Here is a 13823-nt window from a genome sequence, read left to right as displayed (position 1 = left end):
AATGTTTCCGGTTTGAAAATGGAAACACTCCCAGTGATCATTAGTTTGAAAAAGTGAATGGCCTGTGCTGTGGCAAGGCTGCCTTTACTTTTGAACTAACGTGACAGTCTACGGTACAACACTATTTTGTCACACGTTAAACTATCCTCCAGGTATCGTCACACAGACGTTGTGTAACGTGTAAACAGACCTAAGTGCATGTGTTTTTTAAGCAGTTAAAGTTTGTGAGAGAATAAAGAATGGCAAGTGTATAACCAGTGTTTCAAATTAAAATAAAGTTAAAACTTAATGTGGGACATTTGAAAAGATTAAAGTAATAATACGAGTTGCCAGTATAGCTTTAGTTCATAAGGCCCAGCCAGCTAAATCCAACCCTACCATAGTTAACACAGAGCAACAAAACCCACACCCTTTTTTTGTTTAACTCAGGATTGAGGAATACTAATATTACTTTATTGCATAACAATAATTGTTGGAATGGAGGCATCCATAATGTGATCAGGGATCTATTGCTTTTCCTGATGTGACATGTCAAAAACAGATCTGTGAATTTGATTCATGTGGAAATGTTGAAAAAACAACACATGCTAGTAAAGCTATCAACATCAGGACTGGATAATGGTATTAAATACTATACCTATTAAACTGCTTAATCATTGCATGGTTTGATATTTAGATTTTGTTTTTCAGCAGGGGGAGAAAACAACATCTGCAACATTATTGGACATCTACAGTTCGTGGGTAAAGTGAGTAGGATTTCTTAATTCTTTGCAGGAATCAAACATCTCAATTTGACTTTGTTGATAGTGATGACATGTGTGCCATGGTTTCTATTCCCATCAGTGACTCAAAAAAGAAAAAGCAGCCGAAGTCAGTCAAAAGGACTCCAGTTAAGGGTATGACTGCTTTTTTCTTTAACCTTACACAGCATGGAAAGGCTCCAACTCTTTGTGCGTACTTTGATAATTAGATTAGAATTCTTGAATCCTGTCAAAACTGGAGATGTGAGTGGCTGCTGAGGGGTCTGATTTGTCAGACTAGTCCCTGTTTCATTCATTCTTTGCCTCCAACTTGTTTGAAGGATGACTTGGGGGTTTTCTCCTATCTATAAACCTTCTGATCTACTGTTTATCATGCAATGTTCCTCAACTTGTATTGGAATTTAAGTAGTTAAGTCCAGTTTAAACTGCAGTAAGTTAAATGATTCTTTGAATCAAAGATAAAAACTTAGCAGCACCTCTGAGCGGGAAGCTCCAGCTGATGCTGATGCTGCAGCATCATCAGCAGTTTTAACAGCACCTCCTGTTGCTATGAGGTCTATCCCAGTTTCAGAGGAACTAAGAAATGATCATCTGGTTTGCACTTGAATACTTTCTTAACCCATTCTACAAAAATGTTTATGTACAGCCACTCCAAAGAAAAAGAAGGACAAACCTACAAACAAAGCAGAGACACAGAAAAAGAAGGTGATTTCTTATTTTGTTTTTATTTTTTATTGCAACATTTAAGCCACTGGTCTAGCAACTGGTCTGATTCATGTTCTTTAGCGTTTTCACTATTTAGTCTGTTATTTTCTTCTCTTATCAGTCTGTGCCAACAAAAAGGAAAAGAAGTGAAGGTAAATCTGCAGAAAATGTCATCAGTGCGAAAAAATCAAAGACCCAAACCAAAGACGAGGTGGTGGCTGCTGTAGGACACGATTCAGACTCTGACAGCAGTCTGGATGTAGATAAATGGAAGAAAATGGTCTTGCAGATGACAGGTAGGTGCAATTAGTGTTCTCAGTTCCCAAATTGTTATTGATTGTTGTTTAAAGGAAAGGTGACCTAACACAGTGGTAAACCGGCCCCTGTCCCAGCTCTTTTGGAACGTGTTGCAGGCAGCAAATTGAAAATGAGTGAAATATTTGCAAAAAAACAAAGTTGATCAGATTGAACATTATCTTGTCTTTGTAGTGTATATAATTTAATATAGGTTGAAAAGGATTTGCAAATCATTGTATTCAGTTCTTATTTACGTTTTACACAAGGTCCATTGTCCAGGGTTCCTTGTAATTGGGGTTTGTAAGTTACTGCTAATATTTCCAAAGACCAAGCACTGAAACAGTTCAGATAGCCAGATACTCCAGGTTATTTGTGTTTATTACATTTGAAAGAGACAGAATGAAGGATGACGAGGTTGAAGAGGATCGAAAAATGCAGGGCATGCTGGGAAATAAAAAGACAGGGTACACTGGGTCCTCTCACGTAAAGATGCTCTAAGCGATGTGACGCGTTGTTTGGGCTACAACATTCGTTGTCAAATACAGCAAACATCTCCTCACTATCCGCGAGCTGCCTGGCCCCAGAACACACTGGAAAGGAACACGGTTTCTGTAGAAAGCCCAGGGTCTACACACGGCAACAAAAACAAAATGCCTACCTGAACCACCAAACAGCCAATAACCGACGAGAAGGATTTGGGGTTGGGGGGGGTTAGTGCACGGAAGGGAGGGAGAGGGGATGGCATGAGGAGGGAGGGGCGAGCTAGCCTCATTTTGTTTGAAAATACTTTGAACATCAATAAGAAGTGCCGTCGCCCAACATCGCTTAGAGCACCTTTAAAGTGAGAAAGACGAGCTGGACTCCGGTGAAAAACTCCACTATGGGAAACAGTGATTCATACTAGCCGTGTGGCTGCTATTGATGTTTTCTTTTAAGTATTTGTGCCACCTAGAAATGTTTGTTCAATGTCTTCACCGTGTTTACTCTGTCCACAGAGTCTGACATGGCCAAGATGGACACCATCAATGCTCTCGACTCGTCCGCACCACCACCCATTAAAAAGAGAGTGAGGAAACCCCGGGCCAAGCAACCTGCCAAAACCGACACTCCAGTTCACCAGAATAACAGGACAGTTGGAAAGAATGAAATGGTGGAGGAGAAAGCCGTGACACAAACGCCAACAAAGAATAGTAAACCCAAGAGCAGCAGGCCAAAGAAGGGTGCACCTGTGACCTTGCCTGCCCCCCCGGGCCAAAACGCTGTAGAGGACGGGCCATCAGCATCCACTATTTCCCCGTCAAAACAGACACTACACAAAGAGAAAAGAAAAAAAGATGAAACTCCGAGTGAAGAAAAAACGGATGAGACAACACCTGGGCCCAAGAAGAAGAGGAATAAGAAGAAGAGAAATGAGCTTACTGAAGATAAAGTGGAAGAGATTCCAAATGGTGGAGATGGAAAAGACAATGACGGTGAAGAGCAAAAGAAAACTGTAGTCACAGAGCAAGACTTTGTGGATAAACCTGAAGAGGAGAAGAAAAAGGCCAAAGGAACAAAGGGAGATGGTAAAATGAGCACGACGGAAGAAGAAATTGAGAAGAACAAAAATGGGGATGTTGAGAACGAGGAAATTTCAGAGCCGATGGTGAAAAAACAGAAGGCCAAGAAGAAGAAAAAGGAGAAAACTGATAGTGAGGAAAATCCACTGCAGATAGTGGAAGAAAAGAAAGTGAAGAAGAAGAAGACAGTTGATGGTGAGGAAAATCCAGAGCGGATAGGTGAGGAAAAGAAAGCAAAGAAGAAAAGGACAGCTGGTAGTGAGGAAAACTCTGAGCAAAGAGTAGAAGAAGACGGAGAAACTGCAGAACAGGTAGTTCAAGAAAAGAAAGCAAAGAAGAAGAAAAAGGAGAAACCTGATGAAGACAATTCTGAGCAGATAGTTGAAGAAAAGAAAAAGAAAAGAAAGCACAAATCTGGCCAGAATGAGGAGACGTCAGAGCAGATAGCTGAAGACAATACAACAATGACAAATAAATCGGAGAGCCACGACAGAGAGGAGACCCCAGAGCAGATAACTGAAGTGAAGAAAAAGAAAAAGAAAAAGGACTCATTGAAAAATAATGACACAGAACCACTACCTCCACCCGACCCCGAGACATCAAGTCCTCCAACAGAGAAGAAGAAAAGTGAGTAGATAGATAGTTTTGCTGTTTGAGGTGTTGAAATGAATCAAATAGTCAATTCTCCATCTATAATTGACCGAGCCAAAATCGATTATTTCTGTTAACCTAACAACGTTTCTGTTTTACACATTCAGGAAGTGCCATGTGAGTGCTGTAGTTTTATTTATCCAGTTTATTTAGTACTGTAGAATGTTTTGTTTATGCAGCTTCAAAAGCTATGAGGTAAATGTTAAAGATGTTCCGATACAGATACTAGTATTGGCATCGCGTCCGATACTGCCTAAAACGCTGGTATTGGTGTCGGGAAGCACTGGCGTTTGTCCACCAATGCCATGCTATGTTGTAAAGCCCTAAAGAAAATCTACTTTAAAGTAGTTTTATTAATGTTCTTTTTCCGTTTTAACTGACTGTCAAACTGGATAATAAAAGAATGTTCTGTGGCGGTCATTGTTTGAGAGTTTAACCTGAGCCAGAACGACAACAAAGATTGAAATCATATCACATCCCTACAGCGATAGTAGTACACAGCTGTTAAAAAATAAAAAAATATATGACACACTGGTATTTGATCGGCCCCTGGTATCGCCTAATACGCAAGTTCAGGTATCAGAGTCGGTATCGGGAAGCAAAAACTGGTATCGGACCATCTCTAGTAAATATCCTTTATAGCTTTAATAACAAAATGTATTTGATGCATCATGATGCTTTTTGTTTTTGTACGATTGTATTCACCTTGGCTTTAATTTGTCATTCCGTCAGAGAAAAGCAAGTTGAAATCTGCTGAGGTCCCAGAAACCCCTGCGGTTTCTGTCCAAGATGCTTCGGCCTCACTAACCCTCCCAACGCCCTCAAGCGACACCAGCCACAAAAAGGTAGCACAGAACCGTACTCTGCATCAGCGCTCTGCTTTAGTGCGTCATTAGTTTGTGTGCTGGAAGATAGTTCTTCAGTTGCTCCAATCTCTTTTTGAATTTTTTTTTTTTTCTTTTCTGTCATTCTTCACAGAAAAAGGGTTGTGAAGATGTTTGATTCTTCATCCCTGCAGAAACGAAAGGATGACGGCGACACATCCAGTCCTCCCTGTTTCTAATCATATTTTAATGGTTAGAAGGATCACTTAAAACTGTACAGACAAAAGGACTTTTCTACTCTGGTACATTTTTACATTCTAATTTTAAAAATCTTTTTTCATTTGTTTTGTATGTTTACCCACATTGTCCGGCCTACGATGCCACAGCTGTTTTTTTCACTGTTATCTGATAGTGCCATTTTAATGGCAAGAATGTATATTAAAGGGTTTTTATGTCACATTCTCTTTCCGTCTCAGGAAGATTTTATAGTTGTAAATCTTCAATTTATGCCTATTAACTCTGATATTTGTGAGAAAAAAGAACGCATCACAATTTTGACAAGTTTTATATTTATTCAAAAATATATGGAAAAGGGTTACTAAAGCCCATTTGATGCTGTTAAATTCCTATGTTTGTTAAAATCTTGATTTTTAAACATGTTTTAAATGTCTTATAAAGATTTTGCATATGCATTGTACATTGTGCTTTTAATACAAATTAAACTCCATCGTTTGTTTTAAGCATGTTCTTCTGCCTCAAGTCTGTTTTTGAGGGCAGTGGCACTTAGAGTTGCATAGATTAATCAGTTAGTTGTCAGCTATTAAACATTAATTCCCTAATTCCAGCTTCTTAAATGTAAATAGTTTTACATTAAAGTTAGGTTAAATGTCTTGATAGTAAACTGAATATATCTGAGTTGTGGACAAAACAAGACCGTATATTTAATATTAACGGTCTATGGTTGCAGCCCTGTTACTAGTACCTGTTGGTGCCCGGCGTGTCCGCCAGATGGCGCTGCAGCGGCTGAAAGGTCCGTCCAAGGAAACCGAAGAAGAACTTCCACTCTGTTTGGTGGCTGCATGAATGGTTGCGATAACATTTTCCACCATGGAATAAAACAACTAGCTGAACTAGCTAACATTTAACTGTTTGAACTGCAAGTGGTTGACCTCATAATAACCAAATGTGGAGGTTAAAAAAAGTTGACCACAAAGCTGGTCGGCAAGGCGACAGCTTGGAGGAGCTCAAGTTTAAAAGGCGAGAGCACGAAAAGGGTGAGTGTTAAATAACGTGTTAGCAGTCACATCAACCCGTTAACGTTACAACTAGTCAGCAAAATTCACGCTAAAGGTATGCTGCATTATATGCACATTTTCCCTCAAAGAGGTTCCTTTACGCTACAGCTAACGTAATGATGTCAATTAAAAAGCCTGAACTTATCAACCCAGAGAATTCATCCAGTAACGTATACAGAACGATATTTATTGCCAAAGTAAGTTTTAACGTGGAAGGAATTTGCCTTGGTGTGTTTAATGCATTCAATAAACATGACAAGGAAATAAACAATAGAGTACTGCAACAGTCAAGAACATTAATATAGAACAGAAAAAATGCATTTAAAAAAAAATGTTAATGACCCTATCACAAAGATGTACAATATATCCTTGAGAAAGGGAAAAAGGCTGTACGGTTTTGTGCTGGGTGTGAAAAATATTAATCAGGGGATATACAACAGTTTACAATAAGTGACACTATATGTAATGTGCAATGGTCAGGGACAATAGTCCAGATCTGTGACTGCGGGTGAAGGGGGGGGGTGCTGAGTCTGTCAACGGGGGCCCCGAGTTATGTTGATGAGGCCCTCTTACTACTGTACTACATTCAGTACAGAGATGTCGATCATGTGTCATGTAACGCTAACATTTTAGGGTACTGCAATAATTAGCATATTTTTAATAATGGTAACTAATGGCAAACCAGCACTTTCACACAGCATTACGTTAACAGCCGTAAAGAGTAGACAACACCATGTCTATGTAGTAATAGAGGACAGGAATACAAGTTGATGTCTAGTCATGATGTTAAAATGACATCGGCAATTCCTCCAGCTACTGGGACACGATTATAGTCAATGTGTAACTCATCCACAGGGCAGCTTGGTCTCTGAGTTTCACAGATTGATGGCTTGTAGGGCGTCTTTACGCTGAGAAGCTAGCTCAGATGACTTTTCTTCTTCGTAATATTTGTCTCTGTCAAATGCTGTAGCCCTGAGACAAGCCCGCAGAGACAGACAGCTTGTGAGCAAGAGACTCCTGCTGAATGATGATGAGGACCAGCCCGGGGTCACCATGGACACAAACTCAGGGGAGCAGGTGAGACAGACGTCGTGATAGATAATGTTTTGGTTGGTAAGGTAAATCTTCCCATCTGAATCTGCTACTTGTTGCCCCCAGGACGTGGTTAGTTTGTTTCACAAACTTCAACACAGCGGGCTGGAGAGGGAGGCCCATCTGAAAGCTTTGAGTAAAGCTCTCCGCAACCCATCGGCACAGCTCACCTTCATCAAGTATGCCGGTAACTTTTATTGCCACCTTAAATGAGTTTAAAAGATGTTATTGACATTGTATATCTGTTTCTCATGTATAATGTCCGTGTGTAAATCTATCCTCGCTGTAGGCAAGAGAATGGTATGCATCTTCTGGTTGGTCTCCTCACTGGCTCAGATGCTACGTGCCGTCTGCAGGCTGCTCGGTGTCTTCATGAGCTGTCTCATTCTCCCCACACCAACGTGGCACCAGCCTTTCTGCCTGCCACCCCCTACCTGCTCACCTACCTGTCTGGCCAAAGCACTAAGTTCACTGTGAGTACCTTCTCCTAAGCAGGTGTTGTGTAATATCATCACCTATATACAGTATTATGCAGGAGATTTGTGACTTTCTATCTGTTCATGTGTACACAGGAGCTGTGTCTCTACACGCTAGGTAATTTATGCCCAGACAGTGATGTTGTGAAAGAGAAGCTCCTGGCCCAGGGAATCATTCCAGCTCTGGCCAACTGTATAGAGGTAATTTAACAAGATTCATTCACCTTCATCATTGTACAAGACCTCGATCACACCAATATCATCACTGCGCCTTGTTAATATGTCAGTAAATCTTTGTTAAATCATTAGTAGAGTTTTTGCAAAGAAGCTGATTCCAAATCTACTTTTTCCCATAGATCTCAACTGGTGCCTCACAAGGTTAAATGTAGTAATGTCAAAATGTCTCTCTTGATGTTTCTGTGTGTGTCCAGAACCAAAGACATAACCTTGCGGTGGTGGAAGCTGTGGGATTCACCCTCTGTCAGCTTGTCCAAGCCAAAGATGCGGCAGAGAAAATAATCCCGTAATGACACCAGTTTATTTGCATCATTGCGGCCCTCTCAGATCTTTTCTCTTAAACTGTTGTGTCATAGTCATCCTCTGTGTCTGCAGGATGGTCCTTGCCTCCAGTTTACCTTCACACTTGTTATCAGTCCTGACTCCTGACCCAAAGTTTGGCCTGGCACCTGCCATTGAATGTGCATGGTGTCTGCACTACATCTCATGCAGGTGAAGGAAGTGTCAACAGTCAGCAACAGTGATCTTTACTTAGTTGTCGTATAATCAAATTGCTTCACAAACTGTACCTCTTTTGTTTTTGTCTCACTCCAAAGCATGAAGGACAACAGAGTGCTGTTGGCTCATGGGGCCCTGCTACAGTGCAGTTCTCTGTTAGTGTCACTAGGCGGTGCTGTGGCTGAAGGAAACAAGGAAGAAGGAATGGAGCTGGTAAGGAAATGAATACAGTCTGTTTGTCATTGTGTTTTTGGGATTTTAATGCACTTGTTTTTGTTGTTTATGTTTTACTCAAAAGAAGTCACGTGTAACAGTACTTTTCATCACTGACCATCTTTTAAAGCATACCTATTATTGTTTAGATTGAGTTTTTACCTTTCAGACCTCAATGGTTTCACATCATGTCAGCATGGAATCAAAATCAAAATGCAGAGACTTAAAGCACGCCTGAAACAACTTAAGGATCACAGTGAACAAAATGTATAGCTTTTAATTATGTGTTCATTTATTTTGTCAAAAGAGCAGTTGCGTGCTGTTTTTGTTGTTGATGTTTTCAATGAAGCCTCCTCATCAGAGTTCAGAGTCAGCTGCTGGAAAGCATCACATTCACCAACCACGTTATCTAATAATCCAAACAAATTACCAAAAATGAGAACTATGGAACTAATTATGTTTTTTTTCTGGCATTACACAGATTGTAAAGGAAAGTTATTTAATCAGTATTGTCCTCTAGCTATATTATCTCATTATGATAACTTTGACCAAAATAGAAAAGTAAATATTCTTAAAGGTAAGTACAATTTTCACTGTGATACATTACTTATCTAAAGGATCATTGATTTCCATAGTGACAGGCAGAAAATTAAAGGTGCTCTAAGTGATATCACGCTTTGTTTTAGGCTATAAAATGTTTTGTCACATACAGCAAACCTCTCCCTTTCCGCCAGCTGCCTGTCCCCTGAACACACTGTAAAACAAATGTGATCTCTGTAGACAGCCCAGGGTCTACACACGGCAAGAAAAACAAACTGTGCCCACCTGCACCACCAACATAACAAACCGTCTTCCAGTGTCCCAGCCAGTAACCGACGAGAAGGATTTGGGGGTGGGGGTTAGGTGGGTTAGTGCACGTAAGGGAGGGAGAGGGGACAGGATGAGGAGGACATTGAACGTCAACAACAAGTGCGGTCACCCAACATAGCTTAGAGCACCTTTTAAGATAAACCATGCTCAGGAAGATCAGCCACAATGTAAACAATTTGTAACCTTTAAGCGGACGTGTGTAACGGACATGGACATGTCCTTCTTCCCCTCTAGTTGATCTGTCCTCTGCTGAGGTGTGTTGGAAACCTCCTGTCCTCCTGTCCAGTGAAAGACCTGAACACCCAAGTGGCTGACCTTCGTATTGTGGTCGCTCTGTGTGCACTTCTTCAGGCCTACCTGCAGGCTCAGCCAGCGTTGGCTAGAGAGAGTGCCTGGGTCCTCAACAACCTCACAGGTTTGAACCGTCTGAGTCACACCAGAGGCCTGCACTACGAATCAAGATCAACATTCCCTGGATTTGTTGCAGTTAGCAGTCTTCACCTAAACCTAACAACCACGGTCCTGCTTAAAGAGACAGTGTTTGCACAGCACGATCAATCACAAACATCTACCAGACCCGCATATTTTACATAAGAAGAGCAAACTATAATTTCACATAAATATGATGAACAAAGACACGGTTGTAGACAATACAGTCGTTGCTTCCTAAAACAGGAAGAAAAGCTGTAAATGCGTAAATCACAACACTATCAATATCACTTCTCCATTAGGCATAAGATCTGACCATAGTTACACTTGTGCTTTCCATGAACTGTTGTTGCTTTTAGCCTATTATTTCAGTTGCTACCCTGGTAGTGGGAAACGATCCTGAGAGCAAATAAAAACTATAAAAAACAAATTCAAACTGATGAGCGCATTGGCAACACACGGTTCAACAACCTGACAAAGATACGTACTAAACTCAGCTGAAAATCTATATCTTTCATAAAAATACCCGACAGGGAATGATAACAGGGTTATCGGCCTGTAAATGTTTAACTTTTAAAAGCGCATCTCTTTCTCTCTCTCTCTCTCTCTCTCTCTCTCTCTCTCTCTCTCTCTCTCTCTTCCTCCTTCTCTCTCTCTCTCTCTCTCCTCTCTTTTTTTTTTTTTAACTCTCTGAGCTCCACCCATTCAGTCTATGGCTTCTAGAAACGGTGATGCCGTTATCAATCGAGTATTGATTGGTCAGTAGGCGGTGTTTTACACCAATTGATCTCTAATCTCCAACATAACCTGCTCCCGACCAGGTTAGGTGTTCGGCATAAGTTACCAAGGCGGTTGAACCCGGTAACAAGTGATCCACCATCGTGATACAGAAAACCCTGGGTTGAACCTGAAGTAACCTCGTTAAAGCTAAATCTTGTTTCATAGTATAGGCCTCCTAATCTCTGCTGAATCTCAAACACATACTTCTCCTCTGATATTGGGATTTCTGTTCATGTATTCTCTGGGTTATTTGGCTCAGGAACAAGCTTGGTTTAGTGACAGCTCATATCAGCAGACATTGTTAAGGACGTAAGCACACAAAAGACACTTTACATTTGATCATTGTTATGCATCACACAATTGAATTTAGTTTAGAGTTTGTTTAAACAACAACAAATATAAACTTTATTTGTCACATATATAATGTAGTGAAATGTAATTATTGCAGTTGTCCATCCTAAGTATTAGGACATCTATACACATCCGGGGAGCAACTTGGGATTCTGGGATTGAGGCTCCGGAGGTGCAAGAGATTGAATCGGCAACCTTGTGGTTGTGGGGCGACCACTGTACCCCTGAGCCACACACAAGCCGCCCACGCTTTATTTTGGCAACTGGTCCTCGACACCTGTGCATCACCTGTTAAACATAACTGAATAATTATTTCAGTATACAACTTATTAAAATTCTTTTATAAAACTTTAAAACAAATTCATCTGGTACCAGATGTATGTAAATGTTACTGTTGAACTGTTGAAAACTTTAGATTTGCATAGGAAGATCTGTTGACATATGAAATTATGACTTTTCCCTCAGTACTAGGAATTGAAAATGTAGACATAGGATTGATACAGTATATTTATTTGAGTTCATATGTTTTTAAAGAAGTTTGTTCCAATGCATTTTCCATCTCGCTGCTACAGCTCACTCCAGTGCTTTCTGCTCTGCTCTGCTGACTCTCAACCTGGTCCCTGGACTGATCCAGCTCCTCCCTTTCTCTCAAGGCATCAATAGCATGGTCTGTGCAAGCTAAGCCAAAGTTTGATATCATTGACTTCATAGAATATTCCACTTTCATTGTAGCAGGTGATGATGGACCACGTTTGTTTTGCTTATTATGCTGGCCCTGGTAATGTTACAGTAATCTCACTGGTATGTGCCTTCTTGTTAAACTCAGATCCTGAGGGTTCTAGCAAATGTTGCCCACAAGAAAAAGGAGTTCTGTGTCCAGCTGGCCCATCGTGGATTGCTCTCTGCGCTCTGTGCCACACTTAAAATGGCCGACCAAGAGATGGTGACCTTGAGTATGGATGTCCTGTTCATGCTGTTAGTCAATGGTCCACAGGTAACTTAGAACAGCCTTTGAAACTATGATGCTGCTCAGTAGGGTTAGCCAAACCCGACAAATGATTAGCTTTTACCAAGCTACTGTAGTTGTGGCAGTTACCAAAGCTATTCTTTCCCCTAAGGTGGCAGAGTTTGTGAGGCAAGGCGGGCTTTCACTGTTAGAAGCCATTCAGTACAACAGTGAAGGAGAGATTAGAAGAAGAGCAACACATCTTCTGGAGCACCACCTACTGTCCTACTCAACAGATTGCTCGGTAAAGACGTTGGTGCGGTTTGCTCTGTTTGTTGAATTTGTACTAATTCACAGTTTTCAAAACTAACTTGTATGACCTGTTTGTTGCAGTTGGACAACATCCCATGTTCCTGAAGCAGCAGGGAGGCATCAAATTCACACCCACGGAGTACATTGTGTTACCGATACCATGAGGCAACACTCGATTCATTGTTACTCCCAACTTGTTACACACGGCTGCTTGGTCATGACCCCTTTGGCGACATTTTTCAGCATGCAGGGTAAGGTTAAACAAAACTAGTTGATTAGGTTTAGGAAGAGATCATGGTTTGTTACGTAACTTACGTACATTAAAAAAAGTCAATGTTGACTTTTGGTTTCACACAAGACAGCAGTTTCCTGCATTTGTTTGACCCATTCATGCAGCCCAACCTTCTCCCTACGCAGACTTACTCATTATTGACAATCATTGTCACTTGTTATCTCACAGCTGCTCTGAAAAGCCTGGTATGTTGGTATTGGTAGACGCTGAGGGCCCCTGACCAAGCTGCTGTATTGGACGAGTTAGGAGTGAGAACACACCTGAGAGTACAGGACTGCTTGTTTACATTCTGCAATCTGTAATATTGTACAAACAATGTTATATTTAAAGTCATTTTTAATATCTTTTGATTGTCTACTGATACGTTGACGTGTACCATCTTCAGTGTTGTTATCAATGGTATTTTAATGTATGTAAAGATGAAATATTTTTTTAACAGACTCTGTGACTACAGGCTTTTTGTCGGTTGCATATTGTGCTTGTTGCATATTGAATCTTTGCTCATCAAAGTCTCTCTTCCAAACTTGAATACCAACTGTCTGTACAGAAGATGAGTTTATATGACTGTCTGTAAATATCAAGAATGAGGTTGATGCAAAAAGCACCCTTTTTTTTGGTTTTATGATGACTACGGTTTTGGAAGGATCATATATCTGGAGCAAATCATGCATTGTCATTAATGAATGTCATTGTATTTATTATATTGTGTAATGCCATTGTATTATTAAAATAAATTATAAATAAATTCATATCACATGCAATACAAATTGAAGACTATATGTTGTCTGGATAGCAATATTTAAGTTTTATTTTTATTTTTTGGTGTGATCTAATTAATAAGGAATAACAATGAGGGTCATTGGTCCAGATCAACATTACTTGGTGCTGTTATCCCAGCTGTTGCTCTGTGCAACCATGCATCATAGTCCAAATCTTTTTGTCACACTAGGAAGACAGATATACATCAAAAGTTTGCGCTTATGTTTCATACCATTTCAAAATAAAACATTTTAAAAATGTTCTTTACCCACAAAGCATTACTTCTACTGTTTTCATATTAACATTGGACATTGTTTTCCTGTCCCTGAATTTCCACACAGATCTCAGCTATTTTAACTGGACCTGGTGACTGAGTGAACATTGCACTGAGGAACAGCAAGAGAATTCTAGCCAAACCCCTCCCCTTAGTGAAAAAAAGCTAAAGTCTCAAATTTCCCTACTTCCTCTCTCGCCCC

At 40.4% G+C, this 13823-nt stretch overlaps 2 protein-coding genes across 5 annotated transcripts in view; both read left to right on the top strand.

The window, feature by feature from the left end:
- Nucleotides 1-5540, top strand: part of tcof1 (treacle ribosome biogenesis factor 1) — a 5885-nt gene extending 345 nt beyond the window's left edge. Inside the window, exons 2-8 of one of the 3 annotated variants that reach the window (XM_032528122.1) lie at nt 694-746; nt 844-896; nt 1408-1466; nt 1588-1762; nt 2759-3949; nt 4706-4818; nt 4952-5540. In XM_032528122.1, coding sequence (XP_032384013.1) covers nt 694-746; nt 844-896; nt 1408-1466; nt 1588-1762; nt 2759-3949; nt 4706-4818; nt 4952-4975 — 1668 coding nt within the window. In that variant the 3' untranslated portion in view covers nt 4976-5540. Of the gene's footprint in view, nt 1-690; nt 747-843; nt 897-1407; nt 1467-1587; nt 1763-2758; nt 3950-4705; nt 4819-4951 lie in introns of all 3 variants that reach the window. The other 2 variants (XM_032528123.1, XM_032528121.1) reach the window with 2 other exon arrangements.
- Nucleotides 5541-5825: 285 nt separating this feature from the next.
- tmco6 (transmembrane and coiled-coil domains 6) lies at nt 5826-13360 on the top strand. Of its 2 annotated transcripts, XR_004333853.1 has the most exons (14): nt 5826-6071; nt 7063-7169; nt 7251-7363; nt 7474-7657; nt 7757-7861; nt 8092-8183; nt 8273-8389; nt 8494-8608; nt 9713-9893; nt 11611-11705; nt 11865-12032; nt 12157-12288; nt 12378-12470; nt 12550-13360. XR_004333853.1 is itself a non-coding variant. In XM_032528129.1 (13 exons), the coding sequence occupies exons 1-13, from the start codon at nt 5981-5983 to the stop codon at nt 12399-12401; spliced, it is 1524 nt and encodes a 507-aa protein (XP_032384020.1). In that variant the 5' UTR covers nt 5826-5980; the 3' UTR covers nt 12402-13360. The 2 variants fall into 2 exon arrangements, 1 of the variants encoding a protein (XP_032384020.1); XM_032528129.1 differs by having other exon boundaries at nt 12378-13360.
- Nucleotides 13361-13823: the final 463 nt, after the last annotated feature.

Source organism: Etheostoma spectabile, chromosome 10 (genome assembly GCF_008692095.1).
Source record: "Etheostoma spectabile isolate EspeVRDwgs_2016 chromosome 10, UIUC_Espe_1.0, whole genome shotgun sequence".
NCBI lineage: Eukaryota > Metazoa > Chordata > Actinopteri > Perciformes > Percidae > Etheostoma > Etheostoma spectabile.
Note: the sequence above shows the minus strand (reverse complement) of the source record. Positions and strands in the feature narration are given on the sequence as shown.

What these genes read in the sequence shown, in the direction of transcription:
- tmco6 (XM_032528129.1), top strand. Translation starts at nt 5,981, where the DNA reads ATGTGGAGGTTAAAAAAAGTTGACCACAAAGCTGGTCGGCAAGGCGAC. An exon ending in GCCAAAGCACTAAGTTCACT is followed by an intron (nt 7,658 to 7,756) that starts GTGAGTACCTTC and finishes ATGTGTACACAG; the next exon opens with GAGCTGTGTCTCTACACGCT. An exon ending in AGGAAGAAGGAATGGAGCTG is followed by an intron (nt 8,609 to 9,712) that starts GTAAGGAAATGA and finishes CTTCCCCTCTAG; the next exon opens with TTGATCTGTCCTCTGCTGAG.